The 21,817-nt window shown below is 39.7% G+C and overlaps 3 protein-coding genes across 3 annotated transcripts; 2 read left to right on the top strand and 1 right to left on the bottom strand.

Moving 5' to 3' along the window:
* The first annotated feature begins 184 nt into the window (after nucleotides 1–184).
* LOC145391643 (COMM domain-containing protein 8-like) lies at nucleotides 185–4,072 on the top strand. The gene is made up of 4 exons (XM_080266187.1): nucleotides 185–247; nucleotides 1,187–1,342; nucleotides 2,743–2,892; nucleotides 3,746–4,072. The coding sequence occupies exons 1-4, from the start codon at nucleotides 188–190 to the stop codon at nucleotides 3,941–3,943; spliced, it is 564 nt and encodes a 187-aa protein (XP_080122313.1). The 5' UTR covers nucleotides 185–187; the 3' UTR covers nucleotides 3,944–4,072.
* Nucleotides 4,073–6,368: 2,296 nt separating this feature from the next.
* RpS3A (ribosomal protein S3A) lies at nucleotides 6,369–12,772 on the bottom strand. The gene is made up of 5 exons (XM_080266186.1): nucleotides 12,675–12,772; nucleotides 12,376–12,479; nucleotides 10,075–10,271; nucleotides 8,859–9,146; nucleotides 6,369–6,550 (listed from the first exon to the last, which is right to left on the bottom strand). The coding sequence occupies exons 1-5, from the start codon at nucleotides 12,734–12,736 to the stop codon at nucleotides 6,395–6,397; spliced, it is 807 nt and encodes a 268-aa protein (XP_080122312.1). The 5' UTR covers nucleotides 12,737–12,772; the 3' UTR covers nucleotides 6,369–6,394.
* Nucleotides 12,773–13,083: 311 nt separating this feature from the next.
* Nucleotides 13,084–21,293, top strand: LOC145391641 (transmembrane protein 192). The gene is made up of 7 exons (XM_080266185.1): nucleotides 13,084–13,144; nucleotides 14,739–14,882; nucleotides 15,947–16,060; nucleotides 18,386–18,500; nucleotides 19,277–19,441; nucleotides 19,994–20,093; nucleotides 21,054–21,293. Exons 1-7 carry the CDS (start codon nucleotides 13,118–13,120, stop codon nucleotides 21,199–21,201), a joined length of 813 nt encoding a protein of 270 aa, XP_080122311.1. The 5' UTR covers nucleotides 13,084–13,117; the 3' UTR covers nucleotides 21,202–21,293.
* Nucleotides 21,294–21,817: the final 524 nt, after the last annotated feature.

The following is a 21,817-nucleotide window of genomic DNA, read 5'->3' as shown; positions in this document are numbered from 1 at the left end:
ATTTTTCTTCCTTCAGGTCATTACAATTGTTTAGAATAAAACGATAATTTAGTACAGACTATGAACACGTAAATTAGGATATATATGTTTATTGTTTTCATATTAAGGCTTATTTACTGCGCAGGACTATTGAAATGCATCCAAAACCATAGCCAGAATTCGGACAAATGTTTACATTTGAGGAGTGATGGCGGGGAAGGGGGGCGGTGCTGCTCTAGCTCATATTCCCGAGCCTCAACTGACGAAGGTAAATTTATACAACACTGGATGGTGGAAAATATAGAATCGTTTTGTTTCATTTGGTAGCCTGTCATTTCTAGCAGCCACATCCACCATATCAAAGTTCCCAACTTGTAGATGCTGCGGAGGGGTAAAGGTTGAGGAGGCTGATGTCACCTCGGATTTGGTTAGATTTTCACACTTTCACCAAATTGTTCCATCGGATAGCTGAAGTCAGCCATGTGCACCGTCTTCTGTTTAATTAATTTTTTTGTTTTATATATTAGAGGTTTTGTACTCACCTTGTTGGCTACTGTTTGTTACCTCAGTTGCAGTGATTTTATATATATATATATATATATATATATATATATATATATATATATATATATAATGTTTAATTCTATCCGTCTTCTCAAGATTTGCTTTTTTTTTTTTTCTGTGATAATACATTAGTTTCTAACCATATCCTGATTTTTATTTTACTACAGTCTATTTAATGCATCATCCTTTGGTCACTCCTTCATTTTTGTCATGCTGAAAGCTTTTAGCCATAGTTTCACTGGAACTACCATACTTGGCTGAGAGTAGAAGCAAGACAGAGCATTACAGCCTTCTAGTAAGAAGTTATAGCCTAAATGCCAGTGTTTGATAGGTCTCTATCCCTTTTACTTATGCCATCATGCTTCTGGATCCCTCTTATTCCATGTATTAGTGGGAGGGAGGGTCAGGGAGATGATGAAGGAAGAAGGGGAGACCAAGGAAAAGATGGGGGTACAGGAGAGAGAGAGAGGTATAGTATATGAGAGAAGTGGGAGGGGGAGTGTTAAAGAGCAGCCTGATGACAGAGTAGAGGGTGACATGGAGGCAATTTGTTTGTGGCCACCCCTATCAGGATTAAGGTGTCTGGCTGTAGATAGATAGATATGTGAACTTATTATAACAGACTTCGGTATTTCCCCTCCAGTTTGTGCATCATGTCATTGACCATGTGTGTGGGGGTCAGCCAGTGTCATATGAGCAGTACCGTGACACCTGCCCCCTCGACAAGTTCTGGCTGGCTGTTCAAGAAACCAAAAATGTAGTCAAGGAAATCACACTCAAGAAGTTGACCAAGGAAGAGGTATGGTTGTGAGTTATTAGTTCTTAGAAATCTAAATGTACTGTATTTTATTTATGTGAACACAGTGGGCATGCTTTTGGTTATTTTTTTTCTCTTATGGATGCACTTCACTGCATCCTTATGTGGGAAAAGATATTGGGATGGTGATGATGGTGGTGATAAATGGTGATTCTACTTTTGCAGGTAGGGTAATGAAATACAGTAAGCCTTCACTATCATTCAACTTTTCAAAGTTTGTATTTGGTTGTGAGCAAGTTTTTTTTTTTTTTTTTTTTTTCCTTGTTGCATTGCAGTCTACAAAGCTAAATAGTGTTTCCCACAAATTACAGTTTGTTATTTGTACTGGTTGTGTGGTAATAGGTGGGATATTTTGTAACACATTCCTGGGGTACAGTGTAATGAAGACTGCTGTATGTAAGGATTTGATAAGCTGGGTAGGCATAGAAATCTAGACTTAACCCTTTTAATCTTGAGACTTGTTCTTGCCACCTCCCTCTGTTCTAGTTACAAAAAATCTCATTTACTGATGTGGTTAATGAGAGTCACGTATAGTCCCTCCAGTTTTGAAAGTCTCTCCAAAGCTGAATCATCTGGAGATTACAAAAATAAAATGTATAATACATCATCATTTTGAAGGGATTAAAGGTGATTAAGAAATTAGCTTTTTAATTACTGTAATTTTTGTCAAGGGTTCAATTTAGTGGTGGGATTCTCAGACATTCATGTACAGTACTGTGTTTACTATTGATTTCTTGTCATAACCATGTATGCAGGAAGAGCTGGAGACATGGAAAGTTTAGTCTCCATCCAAACAGATAACAGTTTTCTTCTTGTGACTAGGAACTGTTTTTGGTGAAAGAAATCAAGACTGGGAATGATTCTGATGTCACTGACTATCCTACAACAACTAATCTGAGATATGACATGGAATTAATCATAAAGACCTTTGAGAATCCCCATCCCAGGATAACATTTATAACTTGTGGGCTAAATACTACTGTAATCCCACATTTTGTAACCTTGACTACATATTTATCATCAACATATTGTCACTGGTGTAATTCCATATTTCACAGCCATACTTATACATATCTATTTATAGTCTGTATTTTGACATAGATAAATGTTTTCTTGTGAATACTAAATTGGTTGGGACCATATACAGTAACCAGATAATATCAGTGGTCTAGTGGGCTAAAGCATTCCAACTGGTTAAGCCCATAAAAGTTTACAGTCAAGGGATGGTTGGGGTTTGTTGCTCACATAATGCCACTTGTGAGCAAGTGAGTTTGGTCACTTGCCTTATATGTTGGAACTAAGGGTCCCTATGCCCCTGATGGGGCAAAAAAAAAGAGTGGATGGATGGATGGATTAATGTTTTCTTCATGATGTGGTTTCAGGTAGTAAGAGTTTTGTCAGCACTGGGTGAGGGTAGGGCAGGGAGTGTCCATTATGCTGTGGTAGCGAGGAGGGAGGAGCTGGATGATGCCATGGTGAGAGATGCACTGCACAGTGCTCACCATCTAAAGGACTTTGATTGGAATGTTAAGGTTAGTTACCAAAGCTTTCCTTTCAATACATCGTATCAGAAATTCATCATTCTTCAGCCTGTTACATCTAAGTGATTTAGTTATGAAGCACAATATATACCTGTCCTCGTGCTTAGGAGACAATGTCTTATACACAGTAGGTCATATCTTCCATGGGTGACACATGGTTCTGTTATGTAAAAGCTATGAAGATCTTGGATTGGTTACCAGCCTCTTTATGATTTTGGCTATGATAGGTTAGCTTATGGTCTCTACAGGTATGCCCTGAAAAGGACAATATGGTATTGTCCATTGTGGTAGGTGGGGACATTCACCATCCACTCACTTGATGTTGTGCTGCTCTCGGGTGATTGCCCTTTCCTCCCTTCGTTTCTATTTACAGGCAGCTCTACACTGAGTGCCAAGCCAAATGGTTTCCTGTACATCAGGAAACCATTTACTACACCGAGTGGGAACTATATAACCACTTTATGGTGCCTTGTGGTATAAGGGGTAATTAAGGCACTCCGGTCAGATTGAGTCAGTGCAGGTTTATATCCAAGGGGTGGTTCGGGTTTATTGCTCACATAATGCCACTCAGGGATGAGTGAGGCTGGTCATTCATCAGGACCAACTTACCTAGCCCTGGCCTCATACGTTGCTTATGGGGCAACACAGGATTAGATGATGATGATGGTATTGTCCAGTATCATACATGATGAACAGTACTTGAATTGTACTGTATTGGCTTTGAGTAAAAAGCAATGCCTCACAACCACATTCGTGCTAAAAATATGCTCAGCAAAAATTGTGTAGTTCCATTATTCTTTAAAATAATTGTCAGTATTGTAATATGTTCAATAACATGTCTTAGGTGTCAGTATCCAGTGACAAAGTGATGGAGCTGAATGAGCCCCTGCTGACCCTGCACCTGCACAGTGTGAGGGGCAGGGGTGAGGCCAAGGACACCTGTGTGGAGATGACACTGCCGCAAGTGGATGCATTGTTGCAGCAGCTAACGCAGGCACAACAAACGCTCACTCACATGGCGTCCCAACGACCTCCTCCATAGCATCTCATAATTCAGTAGCTTTAGTGGGACCAATTTTTATAAGATATATGTATATACTTTGTGTACTATATATTATGTACTAATGTAAGATTTCATAGCTAATGCACAAAGTGCCATACCTGCCATTTTTATTTTTGTCTTTAACAGCCTTGTACCTGTACTCCTCATTCATTCCAAGTAAGAATAAAACATACCAACAGGAGTTATCCATAATGATGATTAGGTTTGAGTTTGTTATTAGTATTAGAAAAAGTTTATGAAGCATCATCCCATAATATTGGGGTTGGGTTTACTGCAATCACCATACTGTACTCCACTACGAACTGTGTATACTTGACATTTGCATATAATGTAAAGTAACAGTTAGGGTAGTAGACTAGGTAAATATCTAGTAGTAACATGATGCTGTTTTGCATTGGTGACCTCCAAGGGTCTTATTTAAGATCAGAGGTAGTTTCTATGATAAGCAGGTCTCCATGGACTACGATTACAGTTAATTTTCTTTGCATTATTCCAAATGTCCAGTCTGGTTTGGTTGTGAAGTGTGTGCTTCCAGTATAAACAAGCAGGTTTTTAATACATAACCAAAGTTTAGGAGGGTTTGTAAATATAGCATCAGGTAGTGTCATCAATTACTCATGCTAATAGTGCATTACAGTCTGCTGCTGGAAATATTTTGTGAATGGTGGCCTTAATGTTCAGAGCCACCAGATATGTTTGTCAGTATCTGTAATTACATATCCCACAACACACTTTTTTTTCAATCTTCCTTTTCTGAAATCCATCTTGCCATTATGTTACTGTATTAGTGCCTCTCCCCATAAAACCAATAACTCAAAGTCAAATGGCCACCCATTAAGGGATTATGGCATCTGGCAATAGATAGATAGATTAATGCACCTGGCAAGTTTTCCCTAACAATAAGTAGTGTCCTTGTTCTTGTACTGGACAGTAGAGAGTACTGCCATTATGGTACTTTGTTATTAACATTTGGATGAAGTGTTATCTGTGTGAATGAATACTAATTTGAAGCACTAGGAACAACAGAATTGGTGTCAAAATGTAAATATCCTCAGTCTATGCTTTGCTTTATCAGCAAGGACGCCATAGTTTAACTGAAAGTGGCCAAAAGACTTCTATACCTTTGTTATTTAAATTGTTCCTTTGATTCTTACTAGTGTTTATCTCACAGCTCATTTTTTTCTCCCTTCCAGTTCAGTGATATTATCGTCTCCCACTGTCTATAATACAGTACACAAAATAAATTTGGCATAAGCACTTTATACTGAACACCTTGGTGTTCTGCTTGATAAGCAATGATGTAATATTGTGTCAACCATTTCAGCATTTTCTTAATTTTTTCCTGCCAGATCATCATGTAGACTTAAGCAGTGGAGAGATTACTAAGTCTCTTAAAACCTTTTTCAATGTTACTTCACATTTTATTCTTGGTGTTGCCTAGTAATTTTTCTAAACTGAACATACCTCAAGGTGGGAGCTAATGAATGCAGGTGATGTGTCACACATTGCATTCTTAATTCCATCCTAATTAAGTGTTCCCTTCTGCTTTGTATTTTTAGTTCAACAGTTTTGATGTTCTAACTTTTATCAATGTAGCTTACAAGAGTGTGGTTAGTATAAAGGGAATCTAAATACTTTCCACCCCTTTTAGTGTGGAAGAGGAGGTTCATAAAATTTTGAAAGCACACCATAAAGGAGATAAGGCAGCGAGCCAGTCTCACCCAATATCTTTCCAGGCAGTCGTATAATATTACGACTTATGTTGTGGCCCTAGGCTCAGGGGCCTGCATTCTCCTCGGTTAAGAAAGCTCCCTAACACCTCTTCCTAAGCAATTTATTTTGCTTCTTACACTTTCATGGCCTATTTTGTATTAAATAAATCCTTCCTATATCATCATACTCTGGAGAAATTTATCAATAGCCAGATGCCATAATCATGTAATGGGTGGCTGTTTGAGTTACTTTTTTTTTACAAGGAGAGGCACTAACCCTCCGCCAACCCACTTGTTGACACGTAGGAACACATAAGGGTTGGTTATATGGTTACTGCCCAGTGTTGTAAATGGTTTCCTGGCTTACAGGAAACCATTAGGTTTGTCACTCAATGTAGAGCCACCTGGAAAGAGTAATAAAAAGTGACAGGAAAGATGGGATAAACAGGTAAGAGAGGAGGGCAGACTGAAAAAGAATGATAAATTGAAGGAAGAAGTAGGCACTACATCAAGTGTGTGAATGATGGTCACCACCACCTACCACCTGCATAAATAAGGTACAAAATACTAACCACCCACATCCAAAAATAAACAGCTAAGGAAGAGGTGCTAGGGAGTCTCCTTACCTGATGAGAATACAGGCCTTGAACTGCATGCTGGAGAGAGATAAGGATGAAACATTGACAGAAACATTCTATGACCTTAGAGCTTTATTTACTTAGACTTTGCTTTGAACAGGGGGTTCATAGTTGTCAGGTCGGTCAACCTTAGAGCCGACATCCTCCCCGGAGGCAGAGGTGGTAGCCTTGCCACTCTCACCATGCATCTCAAGCAGCTTGCCAAGGTCAAAACGAGGCTTCTTCAGCACCTTCACCTGAGGAACGAGAAAAAAACATCTATGAACTACCTCAAAAAATCAAATAAAATGGCACTTGTATGGCATCTTCAATTTCTTTGAAAGTATCAAACCATATAACACCATCCTCCCTAAAAGAGAAATAAATGGTACTACACTTTCTTTTACCTCCATGTGGCTAGTACACTTGCATATTACAGTATATGCACACAACTTTTTCTTTCCCTTTTTTTTTTGTTAACTAAATTCCATTAGTTACATACGCACTTAACAGATCAATACAAGCCACAAATATTTTGTGTCCTTCTCACATGCTTTTCCACTACCTCAAAAGTCTTGATACCACAAGAATGCAAGGCGGTAGGCAAACCCACAAATACATACCATGATTTGTTTTCCCATACTGCAAGTAGGGTGTATCGGTCTTCATTATCTCGCTAATGAATGTGCTGTGTAATGTGGCATGCAGGTTAACCAAGTCTAATGATCATAAATGATCCACCAATTCCAGTCAGAAACTGAGAGGCTTGCATACTTCACCCTCTGTTTTATTGTACTAAAGCACCCAAAACATGAATTTCATCCACATCCCCTACCGGTCCTTAAACTATCCAGTTCTGCAATATGAAGCTCACAAAAATCTGTCGCATTTTCATCATCATTCAGACCTCAACTCCAACCCAAGGATTGGGTGAGGAAGGGTCCAGAGATTCAGAAAAAAAAGCCTAATGCTGAAGAAATTTACCATGTCAGCCCAATTAAGTAGGCAACACTCATTCAGTCACCATTCAAGCCCCCTGGAGTCCTGATTCCACCCCACAGGCATAAACTTGGGCACCTCAAACCACCTACCAGTTATAGAAAATATTAATACATGACTTCAGTTTACAATGGATCCAATGATACCATGTTCGAATACCATACAAACTTACTGATTACAAGTAACTCAGCCCAAGGGCCTTAAATTTCATTCCATAATCACCTATAATTTTATTAAGTTACTGAGAGAATTTTGTCTTCACCAAGAACTTAATAAAATGACATCCCAGTACTAGTAGTAATCAGAAAAAGTTGTATCATCCCTGTTTAGCTCAACCCCAACTGGATATTAAGAAAGAGATTTTGGAGGTGTAGACAAAGGATGACCATTGCTTTCCTTTCCACAACAACCTGGCCGTCCTTGGGCAACATGGCCCACTGTATGGCAGCTCAAGTCATCCTACAGCAGGTCACAATACTTGGGAAGGTGTGCATGATACAGATTTCACTATCTAGATATTATTCACTGCATAGTACCTTAACAGTTGCTTGTTGTAAAAAAAAAAAAAATAATAAAAAAATAAAATAAAAAAAAATAAAAAAAAGTATGCATTGCCTTCACCATCACTATTACCACTAGCATCATTATGAAAAGAATAAACCATGCACTCTATGAGTGAATTAAACACGTTCGAGGTGCTATCCAAAAGTTTCCGGACTAATGCTATATAAAACTGAAAACTCAACATAGCTCCTATTAGCTGCATTCACCCTCGAAGCACCAGTAGTTCCTTTACACATTGATACACCAGTCTGAATGCTTCCTCCATCACTGCAACGCTCCCTGGGAGTCTTTTTTGACAAGTATCGAGTACCGCTGGCTATTCCTTCTGGATGTCCTCAATGGTATCAAAATGAAGCCCTTTCAGCCTGATCTTCATTTTTGGGAACAGAATGCAGTCGCAGGGGCCAAATTCAGCGAGTAAGGAAGGTGGGGGATGATAGCCATGTTGTTCTTGGCCAAAAACTGCTGGGTGCTGAGCACACTGTAAGCTGGGACATTGTCAGGGTGAAGCAGCCAGTTGCTGTCTTGCCAAAGCTTGGGGCGTCGCCTTCTTACATCTTCACGCAGTTGCTACAAAACATCACAGTAGAAGCTGGAAATGACAGTCTGGCCAGCTGGGACAAATTCTTTGTGCACAATCCCCTTGATGCCAAAGAAAAGGATCAGCATGCTCTTGACATTGCTTTTCACCTGTCTGGCCTTTTTGGGTCTTGGTGAGGCTGTCCAACCAAGAGATTGCTCACCAAACACTTTCTGAATCACTGTCAGGGTCTCTGTTGCATTTTTCCCGAGACTTGCACACAATCTGATCCAAATTCGTTGTTCCCTTTTTATATCCATCTCGAAAACTGCCAGATGACACAGGCACGATGGCAAACAAACGAATGTCAGTAATCCCCATGTCCACCTAGCTCCGCGCCACTACAGCCCGTTTAGGAGCCGTGATCCCAGTACAGAAAATTTGGATAGCACCTCGCAAATCTTTCACTGACTTTAGCTTACCTTGCGAATGTGGACTTCTTTGAGAGGATAGATAAGGTTACAGGCCTTGCGGATGTCATCGGCCATTGAGTCAGGGATCAGCTTGTTCACCACTTCCTTAAGCTCACTGGATGCAACAGCCCGGTTGATGATTTCCACCATCTTCTTGCGGATATTCTTAACCTGTGTGTGTTGGGCATAGGCAGTCTTGCGGGTCTGGCTTGAAACCTTCTCAGTGAAACCGATGCAGAACACTCGCAGCATGTAGCCATCGGTGGTCTTAACATCTACATTGGCCTCGATGCAGGTCTGTTGTGGGTTACAGGAGTGTATTAGTATATATACATTATGTGCAGGAACTGATACTGTGGTGGACTTTTTCTGAACCTTTTCCCTTCAATACAAATCTGCATCCCTCTTTCATACAATGGTTACTTATCTAATTATTTTAGTCTATGCTGCCTTCTTTTTTTCTTATAACTGTCACTTGTTTTCCAAGGTTCTACTACATTACATACAGTACAGTATATACATAAAAATAACATCATGCTTCCTCTTATGGAATCCCCATTTTATGGCTGGCCATGGTACAGCTGATGTCTTTTATGGACAGGATGCTAGATGAAGTACCAAAACCAGTAAATTATATATTTAACAATTGCTGGAAGCCATTGTGGAAAAAAATCTATGACATGTAATGACAGTTGTAACTTTGAAATATGTACTCGTGGATGAGTGTGTCCTATCTGAGTGATGATTGTGTGGCTAGTTACCAAGCTTGTACCCATACTTTACTGTCACTTTACTCTCATGGTGGTACCTCTCACAGTCAGTAGAAGCCAGTTATTTACTACCTATCATATCTCATTAATAAATACCGGTATCCCAATCAATCAAGTGGATATATGTGATAAAGTTAATAAAGCAAAGTTGTATCATCCCTATTTAGCTCAACTTCAATTGGACATTTGGAAAGAGGTCCTGGAGGAGCAGATGAGGGCTGACCATTGCTCTCCTTCCTGCTACAACCTGGCCGTCTTTGGAAAACCTGACCCACTCTACGGTAGCTCAGGTCACCCTACAGCAGGTCACACAACTTGGGAAGGTGGCCATAATAAACACCAATTAATCATGGGGCCATAACTCACACCAGTTAATCATGGTTAAATACTCATTTCACTACCTGTATTTTTGAGATGCAGGAAGTATGTTCATAAAGCACTGCCACTGAACCTACCTGCCACTTCTTGACCATGGACCTGAGCTTATCTGTGGTCAGGTTGAAACCGTGGAAGTTGCACAACACATTCTTGCCCTGGACCTCCTCGGCAATGAGGCGGAACTTACGGAAGCTGCGCTCAGCATCGGCCTCGTTTTGAAGGTCGGCCAATGACACCTCAAACACACGGTTCTTCAGGCCCTCAGAGGCAATCTCTGTACAAGGGAGGGGACCCCAAGTCATATCTTTCCATGCTTGTACAAGACAAGTACTTTACCTTCAACCAGCTATGCTCTCTTAACCTAGTGCTACCGTACCCTACTTCACTATCATCCTCTCTTCTTATCCACTTAGATACTATCAACAGCATGCTTAGAGAAATGAGCCACACTTGAACATTCAACCCACTTCTACATAAAAGGTAACACATTCTCATGTATTTAAACGTAAGAGGGTTGTGAAGTTGCTATAGCATGATCAGGGGTAGAGATTTCTTCAGTTTCTTTAGCCAAGAAGTCATATACAAACAAAAGATCTTTCTGAATCTTCATTTAATATTAGTTTTACACCCTGTGGGATTCCTAGTTCCTCATACTTGCCACATTTTTAAGATAAGTAAAATAACATTATATGGCCAGCTTTCATTTTTAAGCAATGACCTATTTCAAAATAACTTTTACTGTAAGTTGGGAATAGCACTATACACTGGGGAAACGAGCAAAGTAGATTTACAGGTAGAAAAGGACCTACTGTAGGTAAAGCAACTTTTCCAAGGTACTGAGGTCTTGTAAATGCCTAAAAAGAACATGAAAATGAGACTTACTGTTAGTTTCTCGCTACCAAAAGACAAACTGCTTTAAAAAAAAAAAAAAAAAAAAAAAAAGTACTATATCATCCCTGTTTAGATAAACTCAGACTGGACATTAAAAAAACAGGTCCTGGAGGAGCAGATGATGGCTGACCATTGCTCTCTTTCCCACAACAACCTGGCCATCGTTGGGCAACTTAACCCACTGTATGCCAGCTTAGTAGTGTGACCTACAGCAGGACACACTGCTAAGGAAGGGGTGCAGAATAAGGGCTGAACTAGTAAAAGCCACCCATCTTCTAGGTTGACTGCTATTCTCCAATGGCCTTCCTTCCTACCCTTGTCTTATTCCCACACTTTAGTTACAAACTTGTAAGAACTGCCTAGCATGTGCCAACCGGCCTACTGTAGTTTCCTTAAAACATAACACCACACAAACCAAACCATGTTTGGAATGATGATGGAACAGAAAATAGTCACTGAATCATGCACAGCTTGCTCATGCATTCAATTTATGCCAATACATCAGCACATGAACACAACTCAATTTTTCTTAAAAAAGAATAAATAAATAAACAAATATGTACTTCAATGTACTGTATCTGCCTTAAATAAGCATATAAGATGGCACTTAAAACACATGGGCTTGATAATTCTCCATTAGAATGGAATTAAAGTTGGCGAACGAATATAAACAAACACTACTAGTGGTGAACACAAGTTGTGGGCATGTGCAGCCAATCCAACGAGCCCAGCCGAACATGAACTTACATTAATGTGTGCCAGATCACCATCTTTTCACTCAGTAGTTCATTGATTACAATAATTCCAGCACATGTAACTGCTTTCTTTTCCCTTGACAATCTGGTATGTGAGTAATTAAGAGTGGGGATACTGAAGTCTTCTACTACGGAAGTTCAAAGACATGCTCATGGGGGCATATGTGATTGCATGAGAAGATTCATGAATGCTTTTTTGGCAGTTTGTTTACTTTCATTTGCTACCATAAGTAACCACCCTTATCCTAATTAAGAACATGAAAGTGTAAGAGGCAATATACATAGCTTAGGGGGTGGTGTTTGAGAGCTTCCTTAACTGAGAATGCAGGCCCATAAGCCTAAGGCCACAACAATCCTCGCAGTATTTAATTAAGAACAGAAGAACAGAGTATAACTGCAATAACTTAGGCCAGTTAGTCCATGCTAAGCAGCTCCTAAAGGTGTAACTAAATTTCCTTCTTCATTTTAGATTAATGTACCGTAAATAATAAGCTATCTTTGCAGGTTTGGACAGTCACACCTCTTGGTTAGGTGAGGTACCGGTAAGGTTTGTTAAGTACAGTGCATTAGATTGATTAGGTCTGGCTAAAAGAAAATTCCATCGGAATAACCTTGACTATTCGAAATTACCAATCAATAATAATAATACACACACCAAGTACGAACTACGATTATAAATTACATGCAGCCATCATATCTCTTCAACCTGTCCTATTCCCGGCAGTCACTCACTTGTGCCCTGGGTTCTGTTCACAAGGGTTTTTCCGACATTCCGGTTGAAAAAGAGGGCCGGTGATTTCACATCGTACCAGTCCTTACGGGTGAAGGGGTCGATCCTGCAGCAAAGATGAAAAAACAAGTCAAGCTTCAACCAAAAAACTTCACTCCCAAACCATCGCAGGTACTCGTCAATTTCTGCCTCATTTTCATCTTTCGACATCAGTCATAGTTTTCCGTTTATCACAATACTGCGCTGTGCAATTGATAGGATGACGTCTTGGGTATAAAATAAGACAATATGGTATACTTACACCTTCTTCTTGGACCCCTTCTTGCCCGATTTATTGAGGCCCTTATTCTTCCCGACAGCCATAACTGAACAGGAGCGTGGAAAGGAGAGACCGTGTTTGTGTACTGGCTGTGTGTATGCAGGGACGATGGTTCATTTAATTATTTTCAACATATACGTCTTCTCCTGTACATTTTAGTACCTTAATTAACGTCTTCCTTGTACTAGTGTTTTTCTTTTTTCTAGGCTTGAATGCGTTCAAAATACTTGCACAAGGTTTATATGCTGAAATTAATACGGACCTTCATTTCCTGGTTTTAATACGTTTGGTCATCATTATGGGTTGATTTATGTAATTATGTATTTACGGCTTATTATGACGAAAGGGATAAATAAAGATGTAGATAAGTGGGATTTGTTTTGGTGTGGATGAGTGGGTGGCTGCCTCCTATTTAACTCGCAAATATGCCTGAAAGAAGTCCTGATCTACGTGTAAGCGAATGAAATAAGCTTCTGCGTTCAATTTACACGTTTAATTTTCAGGATATTCATAAATTTTCAATAACCCTGGGGTAAAACATGCCTTCACCAATTTGTGCTACTTAGCAACAGTGATGATTCAGGGGCAGCAGATTGGAAAGGCAAAAAAATGTACATTCATGCATTGTTCGCATGTACTGAGTTACTGGATGAAGAGTAGATGGTCTGATTATACAATTTCCACATTCACCTTAGTTTCTTATATCTTTATTTTTGCACCCTATCTAAGACTTACCCATGTTTTATTTAGGTCATTTTTGAGAGTAGTTATCATGACATGCACAATTTTTTATCTATATCCTTCCCATTCTATATATGCCTTACCTTTGCTTTTGGTTAGTAAATACGGAACTCGATGCTTTCCTTTTCGGTACATCTTAGGCAATTAATGAGATTAGATAAACTGCTTTGTTATGAGACTTTTTTTTTTTTTTTTTAGACCATTGTACTGTAGATTGGTCTGAGGTTTCTGTACCTTCTAGATGCATGTGAGAATTGATTTTAAGACCGTTAACATCCTTAATGCTGCTCATATTGGCTGGAGGATTGAGTGGGCAGTGCCATAAAGAATTCAATCGAGTTTTGTAACTGAAACGAGAGAGGGGGGTGTGAGCTGGAAGCAGGGCAGTGAAATGGCATTGGACAGGGTGACATGGAGGCCCTTTGTTTGTTGCCACCCCTTATGGGTTTGAGGCATCTGGCAATAGATACATAGACAGACCTTAAATATCATTGGTAGTAGCATATACAGCAGCTGTCACTACATAGTGGAAAAGGAAATACTGTATGTGATTGGCCAACTGTCACCATCACAATCATGATAATGGGATTTTATGTCGTGGTGTGAAATAAATGTGCAGTTTACCATGTCACCCTCTTGTGTAGCCAACCCATTTATCATAAACATTGTGTAAAGTTGAATTACTCCCAACACCCTTCTGACACATACCACAAGGCCATGCACATAGAAGGAGAGAGAGAGAGGCATGATTGTCTGAAACTTCAGAAATACTACTTTTGTTTCTCCATCTGTCTAAATCTGTGGCCCTTCCCCCATCATTATCATCTCCAGTGTCTTGCTCCATTCTGGGAACCACCAAACAAGGGATGGCCATGATAGAAACACCTCCAGGCTACTTTTTCCATACCGGTACAAATTTCTCTCACTCTATCAGACATCCTTCATCTTTCTGTTTCACCATTATACTGCTCCAATTTCTCCTGCCAGCCCATGTAAAGGTCCACAGTTAACATTAATTCATCAGCATAGAGCAACTCATAAAGCAGGCCATTTCTAAAGTCACTTGATAATGGATCTTATAATACATAGAATGACCAGAACAGGTTCCTTATGCTGCCAGGATTCATCAAGAGTTCATTACATAGGTACTCTACTGTACTCATACTGTTGCCTTCAAACATTGCTATATCTATTCAGAGTATTCCTCAACACCCAACTTTCTCATTGCCAGCTTTATTATACATTTTTAATATTTTATTATATGGACTGCTTTTGATTTTATGAGTCCATGATTGACACATGCAGGGTACCAGTAGTGTGGAGGTGGGTATGGACGGGGACATCAACACAGGTGCAGGTGATGAGGATCAGCTGATCACTGTGGACCAGTATCACCACCACCACCCACTTCCCGTCATTCCCGCACTCTATGCAAAGCTCCTGTTTATGGTATGTCTCAACAGTCCTGTACCTTAGTGTCTGTAGTTGTGACTTAATTAACCTTGATTAAATTAGATTACAGTGAGTTAATAGTCTGTGTGTTATGTCTGATACTTTACTATACTCTGTGCCAGCCAGCTTGTCGGTAGACCTGCATCGTCTCGGCTACCATCTGATTCTCATGGAAGGTCAGAGTGAAAGTTATGATTACGAATAAGCCTACTGTTTAACACACCACTGTTTTAGTAATAGAAATAAAATTACTTTATCCAGTTAGAGGCAACTGCTAGAAGAGGGTGTGAATCTACAACAGGTTAGCCCATACAGAGTATAGTTTCCTCTTAATGGTACCATAGTCTCTCTACAATTACCTTCAGTAAATAATTTTGAATGGGTTATGCATGCATCTGTGGTCCACTTCTGCTTTATTTCTGAGTTTAATTAAGTACTGCATCTTATTGGAGAAACTGAATTGGAGGGAAACACTGGAAAAAAATAAAAATAATTTTGGACCACACAGAGCCAATTGTCAGAGAGAATGGGCAATGTGTTTTCCAGATCCCTTTTGCAATGTAAGTTTTAAGCATTTGATCATTCATTCATTCATTCATTGCCAGACGCCATGTATCCCAAACGGGGTGGTCAAGGGCTTAGAGTTCATTGTTTTACAGGGAGGGGCACTAATCCTCCACCAACCCCACTTGACACAAGCATTTGATCATTAGCTAAATAAAGAGAACAGTACTGGTATATAATCCATCAGTGTGATGATAATACTTTTATACTGCATTATTGTTAGTACCATCCATTTGGTGATTATAACTCCGGTATTTTTAATTCTTTTTTGGCATTGAAATAAAATTAACACCCAGCCTTGTAGGTACATTTATGTCTTCAAAGTTTATGGTTATTTTTATAGGCAGTTGACCATGGTAGGATGTGCAGTTCCTGTCATCCAACAGCACCTCTTCATACCTGTGTCATGATCTTGAGCTGTTTCTCTGCTCAGTCCCATGGCACAGTTGTCTCCATGCAGAACCATTCTTAATAATTCCTGATATTTCCCCTGGTAGGTAGTACTGGTGTCGGGTGGGTTCCTGGTGCCAGTGCTACACAGTGACAACACTGGCACGGACACATTCTCTGGCCTGCAGTACCTCCATATTCTTATATGGGCCTTCACCACGGTTTGTATATACCTTTCTTATGTCAGTATCCTGATAAAGCCCAGCTGTAAATGTTATGTATTGTAGCATCTGCCATCCATCCATCCAATCCATCATTGCGCCTTTTTATCAGGAGACTACTTAATTAAGATGAGTGACCAGCCTCTTGCCTGATAGTGACATTATGTAGGCAGGTTATTCCAACTGCCCCACAGACTCACATCCAGTAGGAATGCCTTAATCTGCTAGACCCCACACACACACACACACACACACACACACACACACACACACACACACACACACATATTTGCCAAAAATCAGTTATTAGTCCTAGAATAATAAAATTACATATGCTTATGGCACATACCTTCAGCTTTCTCCTGGAATGATTGTTGAGCCTTCGTCGGTTACCGTAGGACTTGTGGAGACCTCTGAAGTAGGGTAACGAAGTCTCCACTTTACACTTCCCGACAACCCGTAATATGATTACCACAGCCAGATACAAACACTATAAACACTATTCTACAATTTTCAAGTAGTTTGGGATCCATACTCAAAAAACACTGTGAAAGCAATGGAAATTACGAGCGCGTCTGATCGTCGCACTGGCACTAGTTCGCTCATGGTAGTCTGTCATTTATTATTCATAAAACCCCTCACACTTTATATTTCTATTACTATATAACACTTATATATATCTACAGTCTTTATCCATAAGTTTCCTTCAGTAGTATTAGTTTATTGTCACTGTAGGGATTCAATTTCTTTCAGTAAAATACGTAGCATTCACTTTCTCGTCCTGTATACTGGCATTGAGAGTGAATGTCACTTTCATCTTCACTCTCATAACTCATAGCATTCAGACATGCTAGAGTGAAACTTTCACTTTCATTACTCCTAGGGTATATACTCGTATTCTTATAATACTACTCATTTACATTTCTATTTACGTTCTCTATTTTATTTACGTTATTTACATTTCTATTTTATTTACAGTGTTATGCACTGTCACTTGAAATAACTTATAAAACTATTTTCCATTGTTCACGTATATTTACATTCATTACTTTTACTTGCTGTTTACACATTATTTACACATTATTTACAATTCCACTTGCACTGTTTTACTCAATAGAAAGATCGTAGTCACTCTTTTATCAATTGTCAGCCCTTTACCTCTTTCCACACGAGGTTTAGTAGGGGATAAAGGTCACAGAGCCATTTGCATGGGGGTGAAAAAAGGCCTTGAAGTCAGCAAGATGAAACATACGTCCTCTCACTTCGGAAGATGAGACTACACTGATAACGCAGGGGCCAGGCCAGCTAGCCTAGAGGCCTGCTTTAGGGGTTATTCAGAGTTACCAATATTACTTCTTGAAACAGCTAAGTCTAGCACTGATATGATTGGCAGGAAATCTAGACAATACATTATAAATTTGGTAGTTCCAGGTGAATGTAAATATCATTTAGGGTTCTCCCTTCCCTCCTTACATGTATATTTATTACGAAAATAGATTAGAGGCCTACTTAGGAGATATATAATAAGAGCTACCAATGTTAAATCTTGAAACAGCTTTGTGTAGCACTGATATGATTGGCAGGAAATCTAGACAATACATTATAAATTAGGTAGTTCCAGGTGAATGTAAATATCACTTAGGCTTCTCCCTTCTCTCCTTACATGTATATTTATTACGAAAATAGATTATACGGCATATTTCAAGGGGAATAAAACAGCGAAAATTAGCGAACGAGTGCACGTGAGGTGTTGTCAGGTGATAATTAGCCAATTCCAGGTGTATGGCACTCTCACTTACCTGATTTCTTTCTTGTATATATTATTTGGTATAAGAATACGACATAGGGCTTATTTCAATGGATGAAATCAGTGAAAAATTCCAGGGAAGATTTACTTAGCGTAGCATGGCCGGGCAGGCGAGAGGATAGGGTAATGGAGGGGGGGTAGGGAGGGGAGTCAAGAACGGGGAGAAATGGCTAAATTGTCAACAATGGATGGGAGTACAGATGAGATTAGGAGTGCTGACTAGTGTTGGACATTGTCAGTACTGATAGATGATACAAGCCCCCACTTGAAAGCCCGGGTGAATTCAAAATAACACAGAATCACAAAAGCGACGCCCCGCGGTATGATCCCTTGCTCCCAAGCGTCACGAAAGTGACGCCCCGCGGTTAAGGGGTTAATCTGCTAGACCCCACACACACACACACACACACACACACACACACACACACAGTTGACCTACCTCCCATAGCCATTGACAGCTGCCAGAGTCAAGTAAGTCATTGTTTTGGCTTTTGTTAAAAGTTTTCACAATGTTGCAGGTGCTGACGTGGTATGTGAAGGCCCAACACAAGAAGTCCCGCGTCATTGGCTACCATGATTTCTACAACCTCACAAGACACCTACATAGGACCACCTTTTATATACTAAGTGGTGGTGAGAACCTTTAATAAAAGTATGAGTAAATCTTCACGTACTCTAGAAACTGGACTGGGAAGAACTGCCATTAGATCAAAATCAGAAAGTTAGATTAATGTAATAATTTATAGGAATAATTCATTTGGGACCAAATCTCACAGGACCATCCACCTATTGGCTTTTTTCATTCTCAGTTAACACCAAACTTTTAGCTTCTATAAATACAGTTTCATACCGTATGTATGGTGTATATCAGGGATCTTTTAAACATCATAGTAACATTTTTTAACCTGAATTGTATAATAATAAATGTGATAAAAGAGAGAAGGTATGATACTGCTCTTCAGTAGTACCGTACATAGATGTCATCATCAGTTCACACCACCAAGGCAGAACTGGAGTACCTCCACATGATTAAGATATACTGTACAGTACACTGGTGCATAAACTTAAGTTTGGGCATACAAAGAACAGTTAGAGGTATCAACCGGGTAAAAGTCAATTAGCTGTGTAATTGAAAAACACAGGTATCAGGCATGCATGAGGGATGTCTGTCATAATTTACACAGATTTTGTAATGTATCCAGATTTTTTTTTTTTTTTTTTTTTTACACTTTGAAAGGTATCATGTGATGCTTGAAAGTTTGCTAAAAATCTGAATTCCATAACATCTTTATGGTTTAAAAGTTACTTCTCCATCCTTCCCTGTTGGGTTGAGTTGTTCCCTTTCTAGCTTCCCCCTCAGCCTTCCCCTAGTCGTACACTCCATCTCCAGTAACTTGTGCTCTTGGCAGGCAATGTAATATTGATGGTGGTGGGGTGTCTGGTGCGAGACTACTGCTTGGGAGGATCCACGTCACGATGCTCCCTCTCGCTCCCTCTGTCACCTGTGAACTACCAGCAGTTTATTTTTATCATTGAGGTTGTTGTGGCTGTACCATTTCTCATCAAACACATTGGTAAGACTGTGTGCAGCTTTTCTTTGTGAACTTATCATTCCAGTATCTGTTTGTGAATGATTGTTTGCCCCATTTCACTGGGCATGCAGTTGACAACTTTACTTTTGTACTTTCTCCTTTGTCTCTGGATTCTACCTCACCCCATCGTTGTGGTGGGGAAAAAAGGCCATCATGATGATGATGGTGATAATGATGATGATGTACCTATATGTCAGTCATGTTAACACTGCCAGAGACACAAGGTGTTCTGTGATTTAAATGATCTATTCATGCTCAGTCCCAGAGTTCATTCTGGGTGGCAGCAATGTGTTTATCAGGAAGTGGAGAAGTGTTTTGGTGATAGTGCTGATTATAACTTAAGGCAATCAGTGGACATAAGAACTTAAAAGAAATTGAGTACCCATTTAGTTTTCCTGGCCAGTACTTAGGGTGAGACCCAGGAGTAGCATGTACTGTATTAATTACTCATTGATGTTTGGTCAGGTTGAGTGAGCTTGGTTGTCAAAGCAGGTGTGATATTTGCTGTGAATGATGTACTGTATTGTGTTGCAGTTGATGTAGTGAGGTTCAACACCGCAGCAGCACCACCCGACTCACTGGCTGATGACTTGGCACTCAGGCTGTCCAGTCCAGACTCATACGTTGGTGTCAGGTTAGTATCATTCTTTATCACATCATGTCCATTCAACTGGGCAGCAAGAAAAAGTATCCTTAATGTACAAAACTGAGCCTCAACTTAAATAGTGTATTGGTCATGTGAGAATTTTTTTAGAGTCCAAGTAACTGTTTAATACTGTATTGTTATCATGTATGAGATGAAGTTTATTTATTTTATTACTGCATTCATTCATATATTTATATTTATTGAAAGGTGTTTGAGTATATGTACCGGTATGGCCCTTTCACTGGACATTCTGTTTACAGCTTCTCATACTTGTGTGTTTTCCATTTCTTTTGCTGCATCATACCCATCTGTTTGGCTGCGTTCAGACATGCGTAAGTATCCATGGCCATGAAGCAGTGACTCTAATGTTCCCGATTACAGTAATCACTTGATATAACTACTGTACTGGCAGTCCTCTCCATAAGTCAGGGATGTGTTTCTAACTATCACAACTTTTACCATACAATTGGTACTGTAAACTGGGGAAAACTGGCAGTTATATTTTTTGATAAGTAGGTATTGTTGGAACCGTTTAGGCAGTTTTTCTGTAATGTACAATATTAAAGACTGATACTATATTAGATTATTAGAAAGGCAATTCATAATGAGGCTGTACTGTACTTGCATTACAAAAATTATTTAATATGTTGACGGAAGAACCGGAAATAAAAAATTAATACCAAAGCAAATGTTAACATTTCTAGCTCAAGGATTTGGTTAATTTCATTGTTCTTTTTTTTATCAGATGATTTTATTCAGTTTAGAAGAGCATTCTGAATGTGAATGCATTCTTGAAAGCTGTGTCCAACCCCTTGTGTTCAGAATGTCTCCCCAAAGCTGAAGAAAATAATCGAGGTAGTAAGTATAGATCCCAACAAAACATCCTCATCATGATTGGTCTGGTTTGTAAATTTCCATGTATTTCTGATTTTGAATTCTTACCTCCAGAGGACCGAGTGACCTGGAGTTAGTGTTGGAGCGACAGGCGGACCTTCTACAAGTTCTCCGACACCGCAACTCTGTCCTCACTCAGCAAGTCTACACCCTCACAGCGCAGCTACACCCCACCACTTCCTCAAACTCCACCGATGCTTAAATAATCTTTACTGCCCTAAATATTCAACACAACACCTTTTACACATCACCCATTCCACACATCCCACCACATCATTCTCACCCAGCAGTTCTATACCCTCACCTCACAGCAACACCCAATTCCACAAATGCTTAGATTACCCTCGACACCCTGAATATTCTCTACAGTCATAAACATACATCACTACCACCCTCACCATACAATGACACCTTTATTTACACCTACCCCACCTAGACGTCCACTGCTTCATCACATCATCCCTGCCTCACACCTACACCCAACCACATTCTCCAACTCCATCATACTGCACTGATTTCCTTAGCATATGGCCTCTACACTTTACTGCTATATCTTCCTTCTGAAACTTGGACTGATGCTTAGACCACCTGACTATCTCACAATTTCATCACACCTCCCTCACCACTACCACTTTCCAGAGCCCCATCACACCACACTCAGAGTGACATCCAGTTCACTTATCATCACATCAGAACACCACAGCATCTCCACTGACACCCAGACTTCCCTTACCTCAATAATGGGATACTGGATGTTTGTCAGTCATGTACAGTACACATCACATACAGTAATATGCTATCGCATATCATCACATTAC

The sequence above is a fragment of the Coenobita brevimanus genome, chromosome 19, assembly GCF_032717465.1.
Source record: "Coenobita brevimanus isolate Jiangsu-jjx chromosome 19, ASM3271746v2, whole genome shotgun sequence".
Classification (NCBI taxonomy): domain Eukaryota; kingdom Metazoa; phylum Arthropoda; class Malacostraca; order Decapoda; family Coenobitidae; genus Coenobita; species Coenobita brevimanus.
This window is presented reverse-complemented; position numbering and strand designations above follow the sequence as displayed.

Coding starts and splice junctions, on each gene's coding strand:
- LOC145391643 (XM_080266187.1), top strand. CDS start 188: ATGGCGGGGAAGGGGGGCGGTGCTGCTCTAGCTCATATTCCCGAGCCT. Junction 248..1,186: donor CCGAGCCTCAACTGACGAAG/GTAAATTTATAC, acceptor TTTCCCCTCCAG/TTTGTGCATCATGTCATTGA. Junction 2,893..3,745: donor ACTTTGATTGGAATGTTAAG/GTTAGTTACCAA, acceptor AACATGTCTTAG/GTGTCAGTATCCAGTGACAA.
- RpS3A (XM_080266186.1), bottom strand. CDS start 12,736: ATGGCTGTCGGGAAGAATAAGGGCCTCAATAAATCGGGCAAGAAGGGG. Junction 12,480..12,674: donor AAGGGGTCCAAGAAGAAGGT/GTAAGTATACCA, acceptor TCTTTGCTGCAG/GATCGACCCCTTCACCCGTA. Junction 10,272..12,375: donor GAACAGAACCCAGGGCACAA/GTGAGTGACTGC, acceptor TCCCTTGTACAG/AGATTGCCTCTGAGGGCCTG.
- LOC145391641 (XM_080266185.1), top strand. CDS start 13,118: ATGCCTGAAAGAAGTCCTGATCTACGT. Junction 14,883..15,946: donor ATGCAAAGCTCCTGTTTATG/GTATGTCTCAAC, acceptor TTCCCCTGGTAG/GTAGTACTGGTGTCGGGTGG. Junction 20,094..21,053: donor GACTCATACGTTGGTGTCAG/GTTAGTATCATT, acceptor TCTTACCTCCAG/AGGACCGAGTGACCTGGAGT.